General features: G+C 50.2%; 1 protein-coding gene across 2 annotated transcripts in view; it reads left to right on the top strand.

Annotated features, from left to right (window-relative positions):
- The window catches only part of Znf395 (zinc finger protein 395), a 40,634-nt gene extending 20,562 nt beyond the window's left edge, over positions 1 to 20,072 (top strand). Inside the window, exons 2-10 of one of the 2 annotated variants that reach the window (XM_028890015.2) lie at positions 8,217 to 8,481; positions 9,813 to 10,018; positions 12,211 to 12,320; positions 14,964 to 15,202; positions 15,794 to 15,894; positions 16,835 to 17,138; positions 18,691 to 18,783; positions 19,576 to 19,679; positions 19,961 to 20,072. In XM_028890015.2, the coding sequence (XP_028745848.1) occupies positions 8,239 to 8,481; positions 9,813 to 10,018; positions 12,211 to 12,320; positions 14,964 to 15,202; positions 15,794 to 15,894; positions 16,835 to 17,138; positions 18,691 to 18,783; positions 19,576 to 19,679; positions 19,961 to 20,072 (1,512 nt within the window). In that variant the 5' untranslated portion in view covers positions 8,217 to 8,238. The remainder of the gene's footprint in view (positions 1 to 8,216; positions 8,482 to 9,812; positions 10,019 to 12,210; positions 12,321 to 14,963; positions 15,203 to 15,793; positions 15,895 to 16,834; positions 17,139 to 18,690; positions 18,784 to 19,575; positions 19,680 to 19,960) is intronic. The other variant, XM_028890014.1, reaches the window with a different exon arrangement.
- The last annotated feature ends 5,136 nt before the right edge of the window (positions 20,073 to 25,208 follow it).

The raw sequence follows: 25,208 nt of genomic DNA, 5'->3' as shown, positions 1-25,208 counted from the left end.
TCTTCTGATTTCTGTAGGAACCAGGCACATCTAACACACTCAAACACATAAATCTAAACAAACGAAACAACACTGCTTTACTTTTTCTATAAAGGTGTATGAGTGTTTTTGCCTGCCTGTCTGTCTGTCTGTCTGTCTGTCTGTCTGTATACTGCTTGTGTGCAATACCCACAGAGGCCATAAGAAGGCACCAGAACCCTTTGAATTGCGGTTGCGAGCTGCTGTGTGGGTGCTGGAATTGAACCTGGGACCTCTGCAAGAGCAGCAAATGTTCTTAACAGTTGGACCATCTCTATAGCTCTTTGCCTTGCTTTGATGTCTGCATGTCGGGGGAAACAGCAGGTCTTTTTTTAGAACTATGTTTTGTTTCATTTTAAAATTTATTTTATGTGTAGGAAGTGTTTTGCCTGTGTATATGTATATTACTTACATGCAATGCCCACAGAGGCCAGCAGAGGGCATCAAATCCCCTAAAACTGGAGTTGATTCTGCATTACCATGTGGGTGCTGGGAACCCAGTCAGGATCCTCTGCTAGAGCAAGTGCTCTTAACCACTGAGCCATCTTTCCAGGCCCTAAACTAACTGTCCTCGAGTCTGGGACCCTGGGAAGCCTAGTTTGCAATATCAAACCTGGACTGACAAGCAAAAAATACAGTCTGCAAGAGGCTCTGTAGTCCTGCTGCTGCAGGTTGAGTATTCCTCAGCAGAAGTGTCTGGGGGCAGAAGTGTATCAGATCTTGCACCCTGCCTCCAAATTGGGAATATCTGCAAATGCATAACAACATATCCTGGATAGGGAACCCCTGTCCAAACACACAAGTCGTTTGCTTCATCATACCGTAGTCGCATACCATGAAGGTAATTTTACTTATTTACTTATTCATATATATGTATATATGAATGCTTGCATATATGTGTGCCGCACATGTATGACTGGTGCCCTCTGAGGCCAAGAGAGGGTGCTGGATCCCCTGGACCCGGAGTCACAGATGGTTGCAAACTGCCATGTGGATGTTGGGAACTGAGTGAGCCTGGCCCTTCGCAAGAGCAGCGAGTGCCCTTAACTGCCAAGTCGTCTCTGGAGCTCCAAGCACATGATTTTTAATGTGCCTGTGTTTTCACTGTGACCTGTCATACGGGGTCGTGTGTGGAATTTTCAACCTTGTGGCACCAGACTGGAGCTTACCGAGGTTGAGTTTTCAGTCGAGGGCCCTCACTGGGTGCTTGAGCACTGTCACGTTTGATGGGGTCCATGGAGCAAGCAGGGGCGGAACAAAGGGTGCTGTGTTTCTGAAAGAGGGAGGAGGAGGAGGAGGAGGTAGGTGTGAGGGGAGGGAGAGTGTGTTGCTGGGGAGAGCTGTGAACTCCTTCCTCGCCTGCTGCAGCCTGCTGCAGGCAAACAGAGCGGCCTCTGTCACCCCGTTGAATGACAGCCGGGCCGGGAGACCCACAGGCACATTTGTTGATCAGGTTCATTTATTGTTTGCTGGAAACCGGATCAGATGACCTGCTTCTCTGGCCCATCCGCTGGAATATGAAAATGGCTCTGTTATTGGAGACCATTATTCTTCCCTTCTATTATCCTATTACATCTATTACCCACAACGGAAAGAGGCTGCGTGCTGTGTTACCCGGATGCTCTGGAGAGGGTTCCAGCCCTGATTCCGGGTTGGCTGACCTTATTTAAATTTCCCTGGTCCTCCAAATTATGGGACTCTGATATAACGTAACCTGGACTTAAAAAAAAACCTTCAGAAAAAGACAATTAGAATACCCCGAGAACCCAAATTTTTACTGTCTGGACAGCTGATTTGAAAATTTAAAAATTACGTTTTTATCTATATTAGTTTTGGGTGTGGGTGTACACATCACAACACACGTGTCCAGGTCAGAGGGCAACTTGCAGGAGTTGGTTCTCTCTTTCTACCCTGTGGGTCCGGGGCATCAAATGCTGGTTGTTAGGCTTGGAGGCTCACCAGCCAGTGGATTTAGAAATACCAAATAGAAAAACACAGACATGTTCAGTGCTGTACATCCCCATTGTAATACGGAAATCTTAAATATATGTATGCCCTCACCCTAAAACAGATGAGACACAGGAGCTGGGGAGATGGTTAGAAAGTGCTCTGTATATAAGCATGGAGGCCTGTGTCCAAATCCCAAGAACCAAAGTGAGACTGAACGTGGTAGCATGCATCTGTAACCGTAGATCCTCCGTGGAGATGGGCAGTGAAGCAGGGATGCTTGCGGGCCAGCTAGCCTGGTGAGGGCTGACATCTGAGGATGCCCTCGGACCTACGTGTGTCCCCAGAGCACACACACACATGCACACGCATAAAAGGACTTTTGAATATCGGAGATGGGAGGCTTTGGGCTAGGGCCTTGAATGCCTTCACTGGGATTTAGTTTCTTTTTTTTTTTTTTTCTTTTTTTTTTTTTTTTTAAGATTTATTTTTATTGTTTCTAATTCTGTGTGAATGGCTCCGTATGTGCATGTCAGTGGAGCGCAGCTGTCCAGAGAGGCCAGAGAATGCTGTGAATTTTCCTGGAACTAGAGCTGCAGATGGTTTGTGTCACCTGAGATGGGTGCTGGGAGCCGAACTTGGGTTTTCTGCGAGACCCGTTCCTGCTGTTGACTGCTGAGCCTTCTCTCCAGCTCCCTCACGGGGGTTTCTAACTGAAACCAGGTAGGCTTTTCTCCCGTCTCTGTGGTCTCAGAAAAAGCCTAAGTATGTTAAGTTTTGTGTGTGTGTGTGTGTGTGTGTGTGTGTGTGTGTGTGTGTGTGTGTGTGTTTTTCCTCCAAAGGCTTGAGAACCACCAGGTAGTGGTGATGGGATGTGGCAAAGTGCAGGTGGCGGCCTGTGAACCGGAATGATCAGGAATGCATTTGCTCGTAATCACTGTAACACACAGGTGCACACGGCACCTATCAGCCGAGATACTAGGTAGTCATGATTGGAAACAGGTCCCCGTGGAGAGCTGCTGGAAATAAGAGACACGGTTTTCTGATAACCTTTGTCCTCTGGTTGAATTTAGAACATAACGTTGAAAAGCAACTCGAATTAAAACATTAAAGATTTAAAGGAGGAAAAAAAAAAAAAACCCTGGTAATTCTCTAGTAAAGGATGAAGACAGCACACAGGATATTAAGGACTGGAAATGCAGGTTCCTGTGGACTCCCGGGCTGTCAGATCTGTAAAGGCACAAAAACTGAGATTCAGCTGAAGCTGCCTATCTTCACTGTGGCTTACTCATCAGCGACGACGACGACGACGTAGTGAACACCAGACCTTTTGCAGTTAGGAGCCTCGCTCCAGACTTCACCCTCCTCACCTTTGACAGACGTCCCATGAGTTGTGTAATAAATCACTGGCTTATGACCTGTGTCCTAGAAGTGCGGGTGGGTGATGTCATGGCATGCTGCGTGCGATGCCCCTGGGTAGTGAGAGGCGCAACCATTGTGTGCAGCTCCATGCGCTTGCAGACGTGTGCTGAGACGTGCCGGGGTCCAGCAGCCATCATGTGATGAATGGCAGTTTGTGACTCTGGACCATGGAGTTTATTGTTCCTGTTAGGTCCAGTTACGTAACTCACGGCAGATGTCTGCATTAAAGGCCATTAGCACATCAGGATGTGTTTGCTGAGTGTGGACGAGGGCTAACCGTCTCCAGACATTGGCCAGAGTACACAAGCCACCCCTTTCCTATTGGTGACAGCACTTGGGGTCCCAGTTCCCCCTTACTTATGTGCTGAGACCGCTTTGGCATGAGTTGATGCCTCTGCAGGAACCCTGTAAGTGGAGAATGTAAAACCAGAAAGCAGCATTTGGCCACACGCTGAAGTCCAGGCCTTGTTTCTCTACAGTATGGGTTTCTTCATTTTTCACTGCTGTTACAGAACCACGTGGCAAACCGGGGGATGGCCGGTCTAGGAACCATCAGGAGCATCCAAGAAAGCATCCAGGGAGGAGTAGATAGAAGCAGAACCTGGGGAAGAGGGGCCTGAAAGAGACCAGTGGGAGGAGCATGCTAGGGGGCAGGGTGAGATCCTCCATGCCCGGTGACCAACTAGCATCCCTGGAGTAGGTGCGACCTTGCCCCTCTACCCATCTTCCCAGCCAGCTTCTGTTGTTAGTGCCTCATTCCTTCTGAACCCTGAAAGCATAATGTGTGTTTTTTGAGTGGATCTTTGAGAAGGTAGCCAGCCTGTGGAAACGGGCCAGAAGTAGGCAAGTTGTGCCTGTTTGTGCCTCTGGCCTCTGGAAGGTACGGGCTTCCCAACCAACAGAAGAGCATTCTTTAAAAAGAAGACGGGCTTCCAAAAACATCATCAGAGTTTGTTGCCCAAACATCTCAGGTTCTTTCTGAAGACCAGGAACCCAGGAGGTTTGGAAACACCACTGCCTTCATTTTCAGTACTAGAAACCCCAAACTTCCGGCTCAGGAAAGTGGGGGTGGCTCCTGGGATTTTTTTTTTTCATTTTTTTATTTATTTTTAATTTTAATTTTTTTGCCAGGCAAAGGGCTGGTGGTTTCTCCGTGGTAGTGCTTCCACCTGTTGTCAGTAAGTGGTATTACACTCTAGCTTCCCTTCACTGTGCTCCAGTCTTGCCTGTGCCTGGGATTGAACCCAGGGCCTCTCCTACACCAGGCCTGCACTCTACACCAAGCCACGCCTGGCCCAGTGGCTGCAGTTTAAAAGCCATTTATCCAGGATACACGCTTTCTTTTAATTGTAGTCACAAAGAGTGACTACAATATGCGAGTGCGAAGGCACTAGCCACCTAACTTGGGGACTCTGCATGCCACATCTTTGCTTTGTTTCTTGGGGGCTCCTGGCCAAGCTGCCAAGATATCAGATTACACCCTTTGAACAGCGGCTGCTGAGAACCGGCCATTCCACTGTGCTCGGTATTTGCCACTTTTTTTTCTCTTTTCTTTCTTCTTTTTTTTTTTTCTTCCTGTGACAGGGTTTCTCTGTGTAGTCCTGGCTGTCCTGGCACTCTCTGTAGCCCAGGCTGGCCTCAAGTTTACAGATCCGCCTGCCTCTGCCTCCTGAGGCTGTCACTTTTTTATTATCCTTTTGTTATTGTTGTTTTTTCTTTTTTATTATGTTATTATTACTTAAAATGATTTCTCAGTTTAAATGTTTGATTATATTCTTCCCTCCTCCAAGTCCTTTCAGTTTCCTCCCCTCTTTACCCCCCAACTTTTAAGCTCTTTCTAAAATAAGTAAATAAAAACTCAATAAAACAATGCTTCCAAACCAAGAAAACAAAGCAATATCAAAACAGAAAAAAATAATACCTGTAATCAAATAAAATATTTTAAAAAAAAAGCAAAAACCAAACTTGAGTCCATTATATGTTGCTCATCTGCTGAATGTGAGGCTGCTCTGGAGTAGTTGATACCCCCAGTGTCACGCCATTGGAGAAAACTGATTTTTCCCTCTCCCAGCAGGTGTAGTTCAGTGGTTAGCCTTTACCCTAGTGGCTAGGTTTTTATTCACTCATTTAAAATAAAATACAGTAAGATAAAACAAAGCCATCACATTGAAATTGGAAAGGACAGACTAACAGAAAGGAAAGAGCCCAAGGGCTCTTTCCCAACTAGCCAGAGACCCCCTTGTTCCAACACCCAGGAATCTTATAAAGACACTAAACTGGAAGCCGTCATCTATATGGGGGTGATCTGGTGCAGACCCGTGCAGGTCCTGTGCATGCTGCCTCCGTCTCTGTGAGCTCCTATGAGCATTGATCCTGTTGATTTAGAGGCCTTGTTTCCTTGGTGTCCTCTGTCCCCTCTGGCTCTTTCACCCTCTCTGCCTCCTCTTTCATGGCTATTTTTTTTCCTGTCTTAGTTGGTGGTTGTAGACATGGTTGCTAGCAGAACTTGTCTGGCTAGTTGGGAAAAGAAGCAAGATGTGGGGGGTAGGGGGTGGGGGTGGGGGGCAGGAGGCGGGGTGAGACCCAGACAAATCAACCCTGAGCTACTTCTGGACCAGAGCAGAAAGTAAAGGCTTATAGACCTGTTCAAAGACAGTGGATGCTAATAAGTATTAGAAGGGTATTTAGGAGATGCAGTTCACTATAGTGTGTGTGTGTGTGTGTGTGTGTGTGTGTGTGTGTGTGTGTGTGTGTGTATGTATGTGTGTGTGTGTGTGTGTAGGTCAGAGGATGACTTACGTGAGTTGGTCGATGGTGTGGGTCCTGCAGATTGATCTCGGGTCATCAGCCTTGATGGAAAGTGACTTTATCCACTGAGTTACCTCGATGGCCCTGATAGGCTTCTGGTTATGGGTTGGGAAGGAAGGAGAAAGGGGAGGGAGAGGAGGATGAATGTTCTGGAATGCCTTGTTGAGACAGTTAGCCGGTGTGCAGTTAGCCTGATGGTGTTCTGGGCTGGGGAAGCAGCAGTGAGAATCAGGTTCTGAAAGCCCCGGAGTTTTGATGCCTACCCTGGCCCCACCACAACTGAAATGTGCTCCACGCCTAGCTGTTCTTCAGCTAGATATCAGCTGAATGGACAAACAGACCTTGAACGGCAGAGACCAGGAGTATGCATGGAGACCAAGAGGGCTTGAGAGGCACAGGATGGCTGGGAGGAGGAGGAGGGAAGTGTGAGTTGCCAGAGACTGGTCTTTCTTCATCTGTTTGATGATTTATTACTTTTACTTTGTGCATACAAGTGCTTTGTGTGCATGTCTGTCTGTCTGTCTGTGCACTGTTTGGTGCTGGCAGAGGCCAGAAATAGGGCATTGGAATCCCTGGAACTAGAGTTACGGTTGTGAGCAACCACGTGGGTACTGGAACCAGACAGACGTGGTCTTCTGGAAGAAAAGCCAGTGCTTTCAACCATGGAGCTACCTGTCCAGTCCCGGTGTTGTTAGTTTCGTGGTGGGTATCCAAAGTTGTCGGCAGCTTTGGAGCGAACCCAGCTTGGTAATCTGTGTATCTAACAGACGCCCTTGGTGCTCATCGGGCAATCATGGATTGGAACCTCAGGAAGGAAGCTATGGTAGCTGGGGGGGTGGGGGTTGGCTCAGGGGGTGCCTGGTGGAGGCAGAATAGGTGAGAGATCAGAATAGGGACTTGGACTTCCAGGAAGTAATGGGGGAGTTTGTTAAAGCAGCAGCGTTCACTTTTCTAAGAAAAGACTGGTGGCCATTTGTACAGATCAACACTTACTGATGTAGGGAAAAACTCAGCTGTCGTATTAAGTGAAAACCAGCTTACCAGAAATGACTTCATTTTTATAGAAATAAAGTGTGGCAGAACTGGGGGAATCGGCTCTTACTTGTGATCCTCGTACTTAGGACGCTCAGGCGGGAGGATTGCCCCGGGTCAAGGCCAGCTTGACTTGGGTAGTAAGTTCCAGGCCAGCAGTAGCAAGACCTTGTCTCAACAACAGAACAAAACAAGAACAGAAAATCCGAGCACAGTTATAAAAGAAGGAGGGTGGGATGTTTTTAGGGGGGAAATGGGAGTCAGGGCTGGGCATGTGGCTCGGTTGGTGAAGGACTTGCCTAGCATGCCTGGAGCCCTCGGTTTGTCCTCCAGCACCACATAAAATGGGCATGGTGGTGAACACATGGTGAGAGATGGGGGCAGGGGGGGTCAGAAATTCAAGGTCATCCTCAGCTGCATAGGAAGCGCCGGCCTGAGCTACATGGAATGGGAGTCTTAAAAATAACAATAAAAATATGAACCCAGGAGTGGGGAGGAGTGGGTATCTTTGGGAGGCAGGTTCACAAGTGATTTTATTTTCTTTGAGTTTGTCAATAGTTTTCAGATGACCTCCTAGGAATAGGTGTCAGTTTTCTGTAGACAGAAAAGATCGAGCCAGCAGGATGGCTCAGCCCGCCAACAAGCCCGAGGCCCTGAGTTTATCCTCACGACCTACATGGCAGAGAGAGGACTGATTCCTCCAAGTTGTTCTCTGATTTCCACACATGTGCTGGGGCATGCATGCACAGAAACTCAGTTGTGAGCACTCGAGTGTGTGTGTGTGAGAGAGAGAGAGGTGTGTGTGTATGTGTGTGTGTGTGTGTGTGTGTGAGAGAGAGAGGTGTGTGTGTGTGTGTGTGTGTGTGTGTGTGTGTGTGTGAGAGAGAGAGAGGTGTGTGTGTATGTGTGTGTGAGAGAGAGAGAGAGAGAGAGAGAGAGAGAGAGAGAGAGAGAGAGAAAGTTTACTCACTGCCACTTTTGTCTCTCAGCAGACGTAACAGAGTATCCAGCATGCTGTCCCGACGCCTTGGAAAGCGCTCCCTCTTGGGAGCCCGGGTGTTGGGACCTAGTGCCTCTGAGGTGCCACTGGGGACCAGCCTACCCTTGGAACCACAGATAGAAGTGCCCGAAGGAGCCACGCCCAAGCCCTCACTTACCTCGAAGGACCCTATGTGCCAGGAGCAGCCCAAGGAGGTCCTCAAGGCTCTGGGTACCTCAGGCCCCCCACAGGTGGCCTTTCAGCCCGGACAGAAGGTAGGTTGATCCTAACGTGGACGGGTACCCTGTCTCTTGAGTGTTGGGATTGGCAGACTCGCCGTACCTAAGGTGATAGGCTGGAAGTCCTACACACTGGGGCTCGGCAGAGAATGTACTGTCATTTCAGACCAGGGCATCTCCATGATTGTCCTGTGGAAGAGAAAGTGGCCAGGCATCCTGGGATGCTCAGAACCTCAGATGAAAGCATGGCCTCAACTCAGTGGCCTTTTGTCTGCTTCACTTCACAAATGTAGGGAGCAAGGAGAAGGACCTTAGACTATAGGCGCCAGAGAAGAGATTTGCAGAAGCTGCAGATGGAGGGGTAGTCCAAATCTGATAAGAACTGTTTTGTTTTTGTTTTTGTTTTCCTTGCATCCCCTTGCCATGGCTGGGCTCATGGTCACCTAGACCTGATTCATCACTAGATCTAGATTCATGGGCTCCTGCCGTTGCCTTCTCCAGGGTCCATCTACAGACTTGGCCTTTGACTTCTCATGAGGCTTGGTGCCCCCTAGACCTTTGTCCTCATGAGATAAGGTAGCCTTCCAACTTCCAGGTACCCTGACGAGAGAGCAGTCTGCCTCTCCCTTTCCAGTACGTACTGGGGAGAATGAGACTTAGAACTCTCCAGAAGAAAAGCATTGAGTAAGAGGTGTTTACGAGTTCAGAGGCAAGGGTGGTGGTGGTGAGTAACTGAAGGATGGATATAGAGTTGGGGTTCAGAGAAACCCCAGTTGCTGGCCTGCTCAGTATCCTCTAGGATGGGAGGTGTGTAGGGAGCTCTAGGAGGAAGATTTGATCCCGTGTGGCTAGCCTGAGTGTTTGGGCGGACAGCAGCAGGTGCCTGGGCATACATGCCTGCTTCTTCTGGCCCATTTAGGCTGCTATAATGGAATAGCCAAGATTGGGGAAATGTATAGACACTAGTGTATTCTGCTCAAACTTCTGGAAACTGGGAAGTTCGAGAGGAGGATAAGGACAGGAGAGTATGAGGTTCCTCCATCACCCTCCTAACACTTCACACGCTCTCTGCCTGCCCCACAGAGGCAGGATAATTCTCTCCTGTTAGGACAGGCCATTTGAGAGAGCGGCAGTTCTCATGGCATATTCACGCGTACTAGACCCCACTTCCGGACACTGGTCTTGGGGGTTAAGTGTCTAACATGTGAACACTGGGGGTGCCTACCAGATCTCAGCATGTACAAATTAAAGAGGAGTGCATCAAAGCACAGACTGCAGCAGATAACCTGATCCCTGGAACTGGGATCCATAAGGGCTTTGGTGTGGAAACTCCCGAGTGTTGACCATTGGCCATCATTCCCCTGCAGGTCTGTGTGTGGTACGGGGGTCAGGAGTGCAAGGGCCTGGTGGAGCAGCACAGCTGGCCTGAGGACAAGGTGACGGTCCGGCTGCTGGACCAGAAGTTACAGGTTTGCTGTAAAGTGGAAGAGGTGTGGCTGGCGGAGCTGCAGGGTCCCACATCCCAGGTGCCAGCCTACAGACCCGTGTCTCGGAACATCGATGTCCCAAAGAGGTTTGTAGAAGTGGCGAGGATTGTAGATATGGGCTGGGATCTGGTGGGAGGAATGTGGGGGTCTTGGATGCCTACTGGCTGGGATGGTGAGGCTAGATAGGGAAGGAAGCCTAGGTAACATCCTTTCTTCTCCAAAACTCTCTTAGGGGTTACAGCTATTTGGTTTGGTGAAGGTGTAAACTCAGCTCCTAATTTCTCATGAGAAGAGACAGGAACAGATGAGACCAAGTGCCAGTACTGGTTCTGTACAGGGCAGAGAGAAGTGAGTTCAGCCTTGTGGGCCAAGCAGACTCCGTCATTGCTACTTGCTGCAGTAGCTGTGGACATAAAAGCCTGGAGGCACGCCATGCTTCATTGGGAACTAACCAGGGTCCCCAGACTTTAGTGTGATTCGGTATCATTTTTATGTATCATCTGTCAGGAAGGAAAATGCTTTTGATTCTGAAATAGCATTTAAAAGATAAAGCCATCCTTTCTTGGCTCAAAACTGGAGACACAGGCGGCGGCAGCCTGTATCTGAAACAAGCTGGTCTGATTCTTCCCTTGGGTGCTAAGAACCATTGGCTAAAGAATGGATATTCTGATTTGGAGCTCAATGATATGATGTCACCCTGGGACTCTAGATCCCGATGTACACCTTATAGTCTATCTGTATTGTTCTTTTAAGATTTAAAAGGAGAATCTGGAGCTGGGAGCTGGCTCAGTGTGTCTAAAGCACTATCTATGCAAGCCCAGCCACCTGAGTTCAGTGCCTGGAACCCATGTAAAGGTGGAAAGAGGAGCCTACTCCACAGAGCTGTTCTCTGACCTCCTCCACGCATGTGCTATGGCATGAGTGTACTAATGCTCACACAGCATGCACAAACATAATAATAATAATAATAATAATAATAATAATAATAATAATTAAAAACAAGAAACTTGGCCAGCTGAGATGATTTTGCATGTAAGATATGCAAACGGCTGAACTCTATTCCACCCCCTTTCGTGGGTATGGGGGCTGTTGGTAGACCAGGTGGCATAACGTTTTTTAAATTACATTTATTATTGATTATGTATGGGGTACGTGTGCATGCTGTGGTGCACCTGTGGATGCCAGAGGACAGCTTTCGGGAGCCAGTTCTCTTCTGCTCCGTGGGTCCTGCGCACCGACCCCAGCTAGTCAGGCTTGGCAGCAGGCACTTCTACCCACTGAACCACCCTGCTGGCCCAGCAGACCCGTGTTTTCAGACCAGTGGAGCAGCATTGCTGACCATGGATCCAGTGAAAGGCCAGAAAAAAATCTTATTGTTCTATTCTGGGGAAGTGAAAACCCAAAGATCATGTAAAGTACTCCTTAATAGGTTGATGGCCTTGGTCCTTCTGCTTCCAACCCAGGTGCACAGTTTGGTAGACCTGGTGTATAAATAATGGGCGAATACAGTCCTTTGAAATAGGCAGGCCACTGGCAGTTTATTATATTCTAATTTCCCCCAAATACTTTAGATTTCAGATAGTGCATATTTTACTTCCAAACCATATAACTGTATGGATTTAAAGGAGAAAAAAAGCACATGTAAAATTCTCTGCAGCCTGTTGGAGCATGGAGCTTCGCAGTGGGAGGTGGTTTCATCTGGTTATTTCTTTTATCCTGGTTTGTTTGCTCACTGGCTTATGTAATAGGTTCTGTTGACGTTCAGAAGCTAACAGAATGCTGTGTTTATTTTGGCAGAGGGGAGAGAAAAATCCATTAGTGTAATTGTTTCCTCTTAAATTTGAATATAAGGCAGGGGAAGGAGGTAATTTTAGTGTTTAGATTCCAGTGGGCCTCATTTGTTCCCATGCTTCAGCTTATCGTTTTTGACTCTTCTCTTTGCTGCCCCCAAATAAAATGTTCCATTTGAAGTTGTGGGGTTAGGAGGAGAGTTTGGGGAGAGCTGCTGTCTTCAGGTGTCAGCCCCCCCGTTTTAGCAGGGGCCCCACCTGCACATGTCCTGGGCTCACTGAAACACCGCCCGGAAGAAGCACTTCTCACAGACTGTTGCTTTCCTTTCCACGTTGAGCTCCTGCAGGTTGTTGGGGTGGGGGCTCCGGGCGGATAGCACAGCAGTGTAAGGTGAGATCCCGTGAAAGTAAGCCAATGTGGGTGCTTCATCTTCCCAGCCCGGCCTGGCAAGTAAGCCACCCCCCCCCCCCCCCCCGTTTGAATCCAGGAAGTCGGATGCAGTGGAGATGGATGAGATGATGGCCGCAATGGTGCTGACGTCTCTGTCTTGCAGTCCTGTGGTACAGAGTCCTCCTGGGGCCGAGCCCATCTTCTCTGGTGAGCAAGTGGGGTTGGACTGGTTCCTGGCATGGCAGAGGCCCGCGACCGATGCTCGCTCCCTCCAGCTTCTTGTCTCCATAGTGGCTTGGCCATAGGGTCCTGGAGGCTCTCAGGGCTATTGATCAGGAGCTCAGTTTCCTCCTCTGAGCAGAAACTCCTTGGTGCTCTGTGGCAGTGATTGGACTCAGCGCCTCAGCCAAGATGGCCACTCAAGGGAGGTCTGTGGGATCCTGGACAAGGCCTCCAGGAACATTTATTTAGTTCACAAAAGCAGAACTGTGCTTGGTGGTCCCCTAGGGGCTTCCCATTATCAGCCAGCACTCACTTCTGAGCGCCTAAGTCAGCCTCATGCATCGGCGTGGGCTTACAGGCCAAACACCTGAGCTGAAGTCTCAGATCTGGTTGCTTTATACAAACCAAATAGTATAGGCCTTTGAAAAGACCCTGGGTAAAGGTGCTTGTTGCCGAGCCTGACATCCTGTGTTTGGTCCCTGGGACCCACATGGTGGGATTAGAGAACTGACTCCCTTAAATTGTCCTCTGACCTCCACTTATGCACCATGACACACACACACACACACACACTGTAATAAAAAAAAGTCCCTAATAGAATGACTTCAAATTTATAGATACAAACAGAAGTCTTCTGGTTATAATCCCAAACGTTTTACCAGTACTTGGGGGGCAAACATTAGAGAAGGATTGCAGAGTAAAGTCTTCTGACAGGACTGGTAGTGACTTGAGTTATTTTACCGGAAATTCCTTATCTGCCAGTCCTAGAAGCCATTTACCAGTTTGTAGCTAATTCTAATTCATACTGAGAGGAAAGTGGCCTTTACAAGTGTCCCTCACAAGTAAGCTCCTTGGAGTGAAAGCCAATTTAATGACACCACCCGGAGGCTGTCACCGCACCTGGGGACACCTAGTGGTCAATCCCAGCAGTGCAGCCTGCTTTATTGTGCACCAAGGAAGACCCAGAGGAGGGGTGCCAAGTTCTCAGTAGGTTTAAGGAGTCCAAGACGTTGAGTCAGCGGATTCAGGAAAGGAGCCCAAGGGGAGATCACGTGGCAGGAGTTCCCTCTTGGGCCCACGTGCATGCGTCCGTGATTGTGCATGCATCCGTGATCGGTTGCTTTGGCTGCTTCTTGAGTTCCGCTGTTTTAAACTCTGTGTGTAGCTCTGGTGACCTCTCGGTTTCCGGGAAGAGGGAGTGATGAGAATTTTAAGACTAGGTCAGGGAGTGATGAGAATTTTAAGACTAGGTCAGGGCATCTGGGCAGGAGGGGGTTCCCTACCCAGCATCCTGTTTGGGCAAGGGTCTCCTAGAAGTAAAGAGAGTCTTGTTTGGAAACATGGGGCCTCAGAGTTGGCCCAGCTTCAGATCTGTCCTGATCACACGTAGGGTGTGGCAGTGTCTCTTCAAGCCTCGGGTCAGGAGACTCGGTATGTCTGGATAGGAAGCTGGGGCTGCAGGGAGCAGAAGTGTCTTCTCTCTCTCTCTTGCTGTTCTCATGTATTAGACTTCCAGATCATCTTATGCCATCAGTTGGCTTGGATTTGAAGGCAAGGCCCGAGAGTCCGGCTTGAGCCTGAAGCAGCCTACAGACCCAGCGATCAAAAAAGTAAACAAAACCCCAAAAAAAACCCACTAGGCTTGAGGTTTCGCTCAGTGCTAGAGTGCTCTCCTAGTATGAACAAGGCTCCCAGTTTTATCCTCACCATTCCACAAAAAAAAAGAGAACAAAGTAAAATGTTTTTTAATATTAACAATTTAAAATATTAAATATTTAAAAATTTTAAACTTAAAATATTTTTTAAATTAATCTTAAATTTTAAAATATTTTTTAAATTAATCAAAGAAAGAACTAAGCATAAAAATCCTGCTTGTTAGCCGGGCGGTGGTGGTGCACACCTTTAATCCCAGCACTCAGGAGGCAGAGGCAGGCAGATCTCTGTGAGTTTGAGGCCAGCCTGGTCTACAGAGTGAGATCCAGGAAAGGCGCAAAGCTACACAGAGAAACCCTGTCTTGATAAAAACAAAACAAAAAAACAAAAAAAAACTCCACTTGTTATTTGTATTCTTCCTTCTCAGACATTTGAGTCTGAGGGGGCAGGTGGCCACAGCAATGACAGACCAGAGCCCAGAGCCTCTGAAAGTTCTGAGAAGTTACTTTGCACTCACAGAGGTTCATGCACTTGTCCAAGTTGAAATGACTGAAAAGCGCTTTTCAGGAAATTCATCAGGAAGGTATCCCGTGTTGCCACCGCCCTATGAAGGTTCTCGGCCAGGCTGGAGCTAAGAAGGGTCCTCCTTTAAGCATGTACAGCATGAACTAGGTTTTAATTACACTCTTTGTATTCGTCCTCCGCGAAATACAGTTGCAGTGTGCCTGCGGTGGTCAGTGATGACCCATGTGGCCGGGGCAGAAAATGTCCACCGGGCAGAGCAGTTGTAGTGCCAGAAATTGCCCTAGCGTTTGCACCTGCCCTCCCTCGTCTTGTATCGCGGGAAGAGATTTCTTTATTAATTAAAATTTAGTAATGTTTTCATTTTTATCATGTACGTACTCCTTTTTTTTTTTCTTCTTTGTCCCTGGGGATAAGCCCCTTGAGTGTCCTTTCACCTCTCTCCCTGGCCAGTTTCCCGCGCAGCCTGCGGTGACCCCTGGAAGGAGAGCGGGGACGTGTCGGACAGCGGCAGTAGCACTACCAGCGGGCACTGGAGCGGGAGCAGTGGTATCTCCACCCCCTCGCCCCCCCACCCTCAGGCCAGCCCCAAGTACCTGGGTGACGCCTTTGGGTCCCCCCAAACTGATCATGGCTTTGAGACCGATTCGGACCCGTTCCTGTTGGACGAACCAGCCCCACGCAAGAGGAAGGTAGGTGACCGGGGACTGGCGAGCATGTGGAGATGGCCATCCCCCGAGGAGCAGGGACTCCACGGGTCCCAGGTGTGGCCAGTTTTCCTTTGCTGCACCTCTTGTGAAGTCCCTAGATGGAGGCTGCTTCCTTTTCTTTACCGTGTTTTTTTTTGGGGGGGGGAGGTGTATGTTTGTGGGTGAGCCTGCACAAAGGTCAGCCTCAGGTATTATCTTGAGGTGCTGTTCATTTCTCCCATCTCACCCCATCTTAGTTTCTGAGATAGGCTCTCTCACGGGCCTGGAGCTCACCACATAGGCTAGGCTGGGCGGCCCATGAGTCCAGGATCTACCGTCTCTGCCGCTCCTTGATATCACAAGTGTGTGCCACTGTGTCTTTTTGTTTGTTTGTTTGTTTGTGTGGCCGCCAGGTCACCTCTCAGGTCCTCTTGTGCATGTTTCTGTGCTCTCCGGGAACCCCTTCCCTAGAGGTTTTTCTTTTGGGTCTGGAGGTCTGAGGATGGCAGCCAGCTGACGTCCTCATCAAGTGACGAGAGAGGCCCGGGGAGAGGATTCACACGCTCCAGTTACTAAGACTTCTTTTCCCCCTAGAACTCCGTGAAGGTGATGTACAAGTGCCTGTGGCCCAGCTGTGGCAAGGTTCTGCGCTCAATCGTGGGCATCAAACGACACGTCAAAGCCCTCCACCTGGGGTAGGTACAGAGCTCAGTGCCTCTTGCCCTAACGTGCCTTTTAGGTGTGCCTCCCCCTGCTAACTCCACAGGCCTCGCAGCCCAGAATGCTTCTGTGAAACGGCTTACCCCAGACACTGCCCAGTCCCCCTCCCTGACCACAGAATATACGGTGTCTTCTCTGGGCAGGGAGACTCTTGACATCATGGTCAAGGTTGATGCTGTTGCCGGAGAGTGATCTCTTGTGTGTCTTGGGGTGGTATCTTCCCACCTGGGGTAGGAAGCAAGATGGTTCAGTTCTGGGTAGAAATAGAACAGTTTGGTGTAATCACCGGTGAGATATTCTGCGGCTTAGACACAGTGGCCAAGTTGTACCTCTGCGTCTGTGTGTCGGAGTTAGGTCTGTATCAGCGCTGTGACACATGTGAGTCTCTGTACAGGACCCTCAGGGCAGCGCCTCCGGTGTGAACTGCCTCACAGGGTCGAGAGCATGCTGTGGATGGGGTGAGCCCCAAGAGGGCTCCCGCCAACATCCATGGTTGCCATTGTGCGAGCCCTGGTGCCGGGAAGAACAGCTTCCGTAGGTGGGCGTGTTCTAATCCCTGGTGGTAGCCTCTGAGAGCAGGGCTCTTGGGTCTTTTCTTGGGTACCACCCCCAACTTCCTGGATCACACAGGCAGTCACTTCCTCCTTGTACCTTTCTTTTTTCTCAAGACAGGGTTTCTCTGGGTAGTTTTGGTGCCTGTCCTGGATCTTGCTCTGTAGCCCAGGCTGGCTTCGAACTCACAGAGATCCGCCTGGCTCTGCCTCCCAAGTGCTGGGATTAAAGGCGTGTGCTACCGCCGCCACCACCACCACCACCACCACCACCACCGCCCGGCCCTCCTTATACCTTTCTTTCCCCTGGCTTCACACCGAGGCAGCATATCCTTAATGATGGCCAAATGTCGGTTCCACGCAGGGACACGGTGGACTCTGATCAGTTCAAGCGGGAGGAAGACTTTTACTATACAGAGATGCAGCTGAAGGAAGAATCTGCTCTGGCTGTGGCTGCCCCCCCTGCCCCTGGGACACCCAGCGGCGGCGAGCCGGCCCCCACCTCCCGCGTGACCAGCCCGTCCCTTGCTCCTCTTTCGTTGCCCCCACCCAAAGGCCAGGCCTCTGGCCCGGAACACGCTGGCCTGGAGTCTCCCCTGCCGTCTGTTGCACTCAGCAAGTCAGCTCCTGGCTCCTTCTGGCACATTCAGGCTGACCACGCATACCAGGTATGTGTGCAGCAGGCGGATGTGTGGGGCCTTAGTCAGCCTGGGGTCTCAGTGGTCACCGGCTGTCAGAGCCCAGGCCTCTGGGCACCTTGGTGGAAGACTGAGCCTTTTGGCTGGGTGGCTGATCTTACTTCCCCAGAGAAGGAAAAGGAAAGGCTGGGGTGTAGGCCAGTTGGTACTGAACATGCACAGGGCTCTGGGTTGAACCTGAGCACGGCATAAACTCAGTGCAGGGGCCCACACCTGCGATCCCAGCACTCAGGGTGGAGACAGGAGGAATAGTTCAGGGTCATCCTCACCTATGTGGGGAGTTTGGACTGCTTGGGCTACATGTAAGCCCTGTCTCAGAAACAGCCACAGCAGACACCGTAACACTCAGTGCAAATGAGAAGTCTAACCATGTCAGGTGTGCAGCGTGAAGTGAGGGCTGACACTTCCAAGACTGGCTGGAAGAATCGACAGGATCGTGTAGGGCTTCCCAGGTAACTCCTTCGCACTGAGGAGTTTGTTACACTGAATGGAGCTGCTCTGAGCACCTACTAGGTGTCCACATTGGGTTAGGTAAGCCTTCCAGTTAGAGTAGGGCATGACCCCTGCTCTCTTGAAGTGCATGGTGGAGCTGGGGTTAGCAATGAGGATTTGGCCAGGGCTAATTATAAGTTGCCAAAGTACCGTTTCCTGAAGACACGGGAAGACACGGCACAGGCCAAGGGAGAGAGCTGCATTATTCCCAGGGGCCTGGGAACGTTGTCATGTTGAGGAGGACGGCGTCATTTAGAATGACCCTCACCCTGCAAGCTAGGTTCCCATTCCCATATGCTGGTTTAAAAACCTTTTCTGTGTTTGTAGTTGGACTTGAGCAGACTTAACCGATCTGCAAGTCCGTAAATAAAAAAGTAGTACTTTCAACCAGGTGTGCTTGTCCACGCTTGTACTGCTGGCACCTGGGAGGTCAAGGTCAGTGTGGGCTACAGAGTAAAGGCAAACAAAACACGAAGAAAACAAAACCCAAATCAGTGGTACTTTCAGTAAGAAAAACGACAAAATAAGCAGGCTCTCCTCACTCGAATTAGTGGCCACTTAGTTGGTGTCTGGCTAAGGTTCAGACATCTGGGCATTGTGGCCGGTACCGTTAGAGCTAGACCGAAGCCAGGCATCCCTGCCTGTATCCCCAGTCCTGAGGAATCGCCTGGCAGTTCTCTGTCCTTCATACTGCTCAGACTCAGAAGGCTTTGGACTTTTTTGCCTGAAGCATGTTCTCAATAGGTGACCCAGCCGCCGAATAACACCCTGTAAGGTCTAAATCTTGAGGCTGGCACATGAGCATCCCCAAGGGGAGGGCTACAGAGTAAAATTGGAGCCTCTCTGGAGGAAGGAGGCGGTGCTGGTGATGGGTTAGATGCCTTGAGGCTGCTCATGGGAAAACCTGTGTAGCTGTCTTGGCGTTTTCTCGGCTCTTGACTAGGCAGAGGTGTGCCTTCTGTTGCAAATGGGACCCGAGGCAGATGCTTCCTTAGTTGGAGCACAGGCTGACACCCTCTTGTCTCCGCAGGCTCTGCCCTCCTTCCAGATCCCCGTCTCCCCCCACATCTACACCAGCATCAGCTGGGCTGCTGCCCCTACCGCCACCTCCCCGCTCTCTCCGGTGAGTGTGTACTCCAGTGCCCCCAAAGTTCCTGCATGCACCCCCAGGGCTGGGGGACCGTGTCACTGACAAACCTAGCACCTGGCTGGTGTTGCCTGTCTCTGCTGCCATACTTCACGAAGATCACCGTACGGCCTCCTCTGTCTGGCTACAGCTCCTCTCAGCCGCTCGAAGGGCACTTCGGGGCGAGTCAGGAAGGAGCAGTGTTCTCCTTTAGAAATGGGCTGTGACACTGTGCCTAGACGCCGTGAGCGTCTGTGAGTGCTTGTCAGAGTTCTGATGCCCAGACGGAAGGAAGGGAGGGAATGTGGGGCTGTCAGAGAGGAGAGCGAGACGGGAGATCGTAGGAGCACGCGGAGGCCGTGGGGGCTGGGCTAGAAGTCTCAGGCCACCGCGAACTTGTACCCTTGACTCTGAACTGAGAGACGCTGCAAGTCCTTAGAACCACGTAGGGGTGGCTCTCGTTTCAAGTGTCTGCCACAGAGAATTATCTGTCACACACAGCAGAACCTAGTTGACAGGAGATGTCACTAAGGCAATACAATGCTTCCATTTACCCCTTGTGTGGTAACTCCATCTAAGTCCCCGAAAGCCTTAAGGGTGGCTCCTGTCTCCCCCTGACCTGACCCCATCTGCTGAGGATGTTCTTCTAGGGGAGGCTGCACGGTTCCCAGCACCAGCACCTGCTCTGGGGCTCAGGGAGGCATGCATGGCGGAGCCCAGGGTGCCTCGCAGTCATTCCTGGGGGGGGGGTCTCATGCTCACAGCTCTGCTTATACCCCTCAAACCCAGGTCCGGAGCCGGTCACTCAGCTTCAGCGAGCCCCAGCAGCCGCCACCCACCGTGAAATCTCACTTGATCGTCACCTCCCCACCCCGGGCGCAGAGCACCTCCAGGTGAGCCCTCTGGTCCTTAGCCTTTGGGTTTCTGCCCACCGCCGCTGTCAGCACTGGTGATGTTAGACTTTGAGTCTGCCCAACTGCAGTCTCCAAGGTTAGTCCCCGGAGGGAGGCCACCCTCAGCGGAGCTGGCTTCTCCGCCATGAGTCTCCGGCTGTGGACGTCACTGACTTCTGCTACCTCCCAGTCCTGTGCACGCGTTTGCTGGCTGGTGCTTGGCTGTGATCTGGGTCTAACCTCCCTTGCGTGATGCTACCCTCGTTTTCATTCCTTGTCAGGAAAGCCCGCGGCGAAGCCAAGAAGTGCCGTAAGGTGTACGGCATAGAGCACCGGGACCAGTGGTGCACAGCCTGCCGGTGGAAGAAGGCCTGCCAGCGCTTCCTGGACTGAGCCTGCCTCTCCCAGCCCCGCTCCCCACCCTGCCTGGCAGCCAGAGGGTCTCCAGGCCCGCAGCCATCAGCAGAACACAGAGCGACATGGAGTGGACGTGGGCAGCTGGGGCTCCATTGGCTAAGATTTAACACTTAAAAAACACTTTCTCCCCCTTGTGGGAATGTTTTATTTTTAAAAGAAAAAACAAAATGAAAATATTTTTTCCCCCCTAAAATAGAAGAGAGCCAAAATTGACCAAGGGTATTCTGCAGCGAACCAGAGACCAAAGAATTACCCCCTCCCCCACCCTCTTGGGGACTAGTTTGTACACATCAAAAGTAGGACAGGATGCCTTGCCCTTTTTTTTTTTTTTTTTTTTTTGTGCTGAGCTGGTGAATCCTTTGCTCCTTTAGCTATTCCAGAATGGACTGTGAGCAAAATGAATTTCCTTTTCTTAGGAAAAGGAAAAAAAAAAAAAAAGTAAGACCTTTCTGGCAGGTGGATGCCCCAGGGAGCAGTCGCGGGACTCTGGGAAGAGCAGGTGGCTGTACTTGGTGAGGTGCAGTATTACTTCTGTTGGAGCAGCTTCTGGGGATGGAAGAGGGACAGACACCCTTCTTCGGTGGCACCTTTGGGATCTGAGTCCCCTCAGATGTTGGGTTGCATGCCAGTAACCATTATATGGCTTCTTCTCAAAGCCTGTCCCCCAAAATACCGAGCCAAAAGGCTAATATGAATTCAGTTTGAGAATGTGGCCTTGAAACACTACTCTGAGCATCCTTCCAGCACTGAGAGGAAATGTGGAGGTCTCCACAGAAACTTTGCTTCCCCTGAGTAAAGTCCTTCCTGAGGTCTCTTCCCTCCCGAATGTCACAGAGGTTCTTGTCCTCTTGTCTGATGTGGAAGTCTTTGAGGATGAAGCCTTCTTTCCCAAGGGGGTCTCTGGGAGACCCTAGCAGACTCTGCCTCTGTGCCTGCTGAGCATGGCTTCCAGGACCCAGCTGTCTTGGACAGGAGTCCCAGGTGTCACAGGCTCAGGGAGTGCCACTAGGCCACCTCTCCAGGGACTGAGTAGTATTGACTCATTAGTTGTCACGGAGACCATTCTCCTGAGCACTGAGGCTCCACTGGTGGCCTTACATGGGAGACACAACGTCTGCTTTTCAGTCCGAGACACACTAAGTACACACAAGAACCTAAGAGATTGTGTGTGTGTGTGTGATGTGCGTGAAGGGTAGCGGTAGCCTGGGCTGCTGATGGAGGGGAGAGACGCGGGTGTCTTTGGTAGGGGTGTGTTTTTATAATAAACCAGGCCAGCCAGAGGTGACCCTGGGTCCTTCTGCCCCCCCAGCCTCATGGAGATTTGAGCTGCCAGCAGAAGTTTGTTTCCTCCCTTTGCTCCCCGCGATGCTCAGCTTCCAATCTCACTGGAGAGGGGAGGGGAATATAGAGACAGCTTGTGGACATGGAGAGACCCCACCAGGAGGCTCTCCTCTCCCCTTCTTAATCCCAGCGCGGACTCCCCGCCTCCACTTCAGCCAGAGGCATTGTAATCCCAGCCTTGGTTTGGAGCTTGCGGATGTAACTGACTGTAACGATTTTCTCCATCTGAAGCAGGCTTCCCATGCCATTGGCGTGCCGGGCAGAAAAGTAAGAGGGAAAAAAAAGGAATTGATGGATGGTTTGAAAACTGAGGGAGTTTTGATTTTGTTCGGTTCGGTATTCCATTTCTGTGCAGCCTTTCACGTCTGCATTCTTTCTCTCTTTTTTCTGCCTTGGTAGCCTCCCGCCCACTGTCGTGGCCAACCCCTTCTCCCCCTTCCCCCTATGTCTTGATGCTTTCGTATTGGTTCCCGACACGCGGTCTGGCTTTGGGTTTGAAGGGCGAGGGTGCCTTGTGAGCACACCCAGCCGTCAGTCAGGCCCGCCGCTTCCTTCATCTCTCTTATCTCCCTGCTTCCCAGCCCCATGGGTTCGGAATCTGACTGGGTGAAGGTGCCACAGGTGTGCTTTTGAAAGCAACAGGACCTAGCGTGCGAACAGTTATCTCGGGGAACTGTCTAGCCATGTCCCCGTTATTCAGAGCGCTCCCGGAGTTACCTTCAGACCCGTGGTGGGAGCAGCCGCGAGCGAGTCTGCGCCGTGCGTTCTCAGCTCTGCGTTCTCAGCTCGGTGCCGCGAGCCCGTGGGTACTGTCTGTGGCCAGCCGAGGTCTCGGGTACAAAGCCTCGGGTAACAACAGGCTTGGATCAGTGATGAGGCTTTTAACCTGGCCCTAAAAGAGAGCCGTGTTGCCACTTGAGACAGTCCTGTGAGCAACGGCTGCCTTGTCCCAGCGAGTGCAAAGCTCGATGCCTTAGAGGACCCTGTGAAATTGGATGTGGAAGCTGATTGGGTGGAAGATAGCTGTTCTGTGACTTTCCGGTCACCCCAGGTTCTGACTTTACCAGGGGCAAATAAAAAAGAAAAAAGAAAAAAAAAAAGAAAAAATTAAAAAATTTTAAAAAGATGAAAGCAAAACAAGAAGGGAGAAGAATCCCATTCGTGAATTTGTCCCGTAGATGCTTACCCCCTCCCTCACCCCGGCCCCCGCTGTCTTCCAAGTATTATTTTTACTGTTAAGATTTTTTTTAAATGTGAAATGAAATGTAATGTTTTTACAGCAATGATATGAAATATATTTTATAAGGAATAAAATGGTACATTGTCTGACCTCGTGTGTGCCCGCACTGAGTTCTTTCCTGCTCCTGCGATGAGCTGCAGGTGATACCGTGGGACACTCGTTTGTTTATGGTTTAGTAGGTTGGTTGGGGATGTCGCTCAGTGGAGGAGCACGTGACTGGTTCGAGGTTCAGTGCTAAAACAAATTCAAGGAGGTCATATGTGCCACGGACGAGGCCCAGTGCGTGTAGCAGAGGCACTCAAAACTTCCTGACCCTTTAATACAGTTCCTCGTGTTGTGGTGACCCCCAGCCATGAAATTATTTTTGTTGCTACTTCATAACTGTAATTTTGCTACTGTTATGAATTTTAATGTGAAAATCTGATATTCGACCCCCCCAAGGGGTCACGACCCACAGGTTGAGAACAGCTGCTTTAACAGCCGAGGGTAGTGAGGTATGGAGGTTGACTGTCTTGCCGAGGGTACATACTAGGGTGAGGTGGAGCGATGGTATTGGTATTGTAATCTGGGCAGTGAGTATTTTCTGTGGCTTACATTCATTTTCAAAGGAGGCCATGTTTTGGGCATACTGATGGGGAATGGGCTGGGAAGTTAAGAGAAAATAAATCACATCCTGTATATTCATCAGCTTTTCGTAGCTATAATAAAATAACCTGTGGCGGGCTGACTTTTAAAGAAAGAGATTTAGAGGCTGAAAGACCAAACAACATGGTTTTCAGACTCTTGCAAGGGACTTCTTGTACACATCACCTCCAACTCATACCAAGGGAGGGGTCACAGTGTGAAAATAGGAAGCCCGAGAGGCTGGGGTCCCTTCCTCAGGCACCACCTTCCACTGCCACTCTGCCTCAAGCACATGAAGGTTGGGGACCTCCTGAAACATGTTCAAACCATAGTGTGGTGTCTACAGAAGGGGTTCTCAGTATCGTCTGCTCCTGAGAGCTTTGATTGTAGGTTTCACAGGTTGTAGACAGATGATAGCTGAGCTGGCCTCTGTGGGCAGGGTCCTAGAAGCAGAAAGCACCTCCCATCCCCCCACCCCACCCCTGCCATTGGCTTATTCAACTTGAATCATCACAAGAGCCTGTCAAACCAGGCTGCAGGAAGTTGTCAGGGGATGTTTTTAACCTTTTAAAGGACATTTGGAGCATGAAGGGGATTGTGTTGCCCTTGTAAGAATTATCTGCCCCCATCCTCCCCACCCCAGGTTTTCTCTACGCAGTCCATTATGGCTGCCTCTTGCGGCTGAGATTCCAGATGTGCACCACCCTGCACTGCTCTTAGAAGACTTTATGGGAGTGAATGGAGTGCAGGAAGGAGACCTGGGATCTTTTTTTGCATTAAGCTGACATCCCATTCGGGAAAGGCAGGAGCTGGAGTGAGTGGCTGCTGAGAGAGAGACCCAGAGGAGTGGAGAGCTGCTTCTGAGCCTAGCAGCTGTCTCCTGGGGTGGGTTCTAAGGCTCCCTGACATGACTGGACACTGAAGGCCTCTTGATCTTTTGATTTTTGACCTCAAGAAGTATGAGCAGAGTAAATGAACCATTGCTCATAATTTACCCATTCTGTGGTACAATTGTCCACTGGTCAGCAGATTAAACCAACGGCAGACTGAGAATCTTAAAAACACAAATTGCATCTGTCCCAACCAAATACAGACCTTTCTCATTATTCCCTAAGCAGTACAATAAAACATGTGTGCATGCTATTTATGCTGTATTAGATAGCATAGATAGAAATAATTTTGATATACAGAGGCTTGTATGTAGGTTATATACAAATGTGCTATTTTGTGCAATGGATGATTTTGCAGCTCACAGGGGGTCCCGGAACTAGTTCCCCGAGGTTATAGAAAAACAGTTGTACTCTGTCATTTCAGCGGGGGCAAATGGACTGTGACCGCTGTCTACCGCATAGACATTGAACTGGTCAGTTACTCCAGTTCGGTTCTCCATATGTTTCCTGCCTGGACTTCGACCGTCACACACCTTACCATGTTTAGTGTTACATGAGAAAAAAAGTAGGTGGGCCAGTGTGCCACTCCCTGGCTTCTGTCACAACCCATGGGCACCAACCCAACAGGCTCTTTGCATCACCTGGAAGCTGTTAAAAAATAGTTTCCGCTGGGTCCAGAGCTGGAAGTGGGGCCCGAGAGCAGCTGGAGAGACTCAAACGTTGAGAACTCCTGTCTCCCTCTCCGACCCCTGCTCACACATTCACACAGCTGTTTACATCTGGCGTCACCGTGCCCTTGCCTGTTGCCCTTGGTGTGGTCATGTCCCAGCATCTCCTTGCGCTAGATTTATGGCCCACATAGCTGTGAGTTTCCAGCCCGTGCCTCTGGAAGAGGCAGCTCTCACAGTGTGTGTGTGTGTGTGTGTGTGTGTGTGTGTGCGCGCGCGCGCGCGCGCAGAGCCCATGCTTCCTCGTATCACTTAAAAACAGCCGACGCGTTTATTAACCATTTGCTCA

This window comes from Peromyscus leucopus, chromosome 9, assembly GCF_004664715.2.
Source record: "Peromyscus leucopus breed LL Stock chromosome 9, UCI_PerLeu_2.1, whole genome shotgun sequence".
Taxonomy (NCBI): domain Eukaryota; kingdom Metazoa; phylum Chordata; class Mammalia; order Rodentia; family Cricetidae; genus Peromyscus; species Peromyscus leucopus.
Note: the sequence above shows the minus strand (reverse complement) of the source record. Positions and strands in the feature narration are given on the sequence as shown.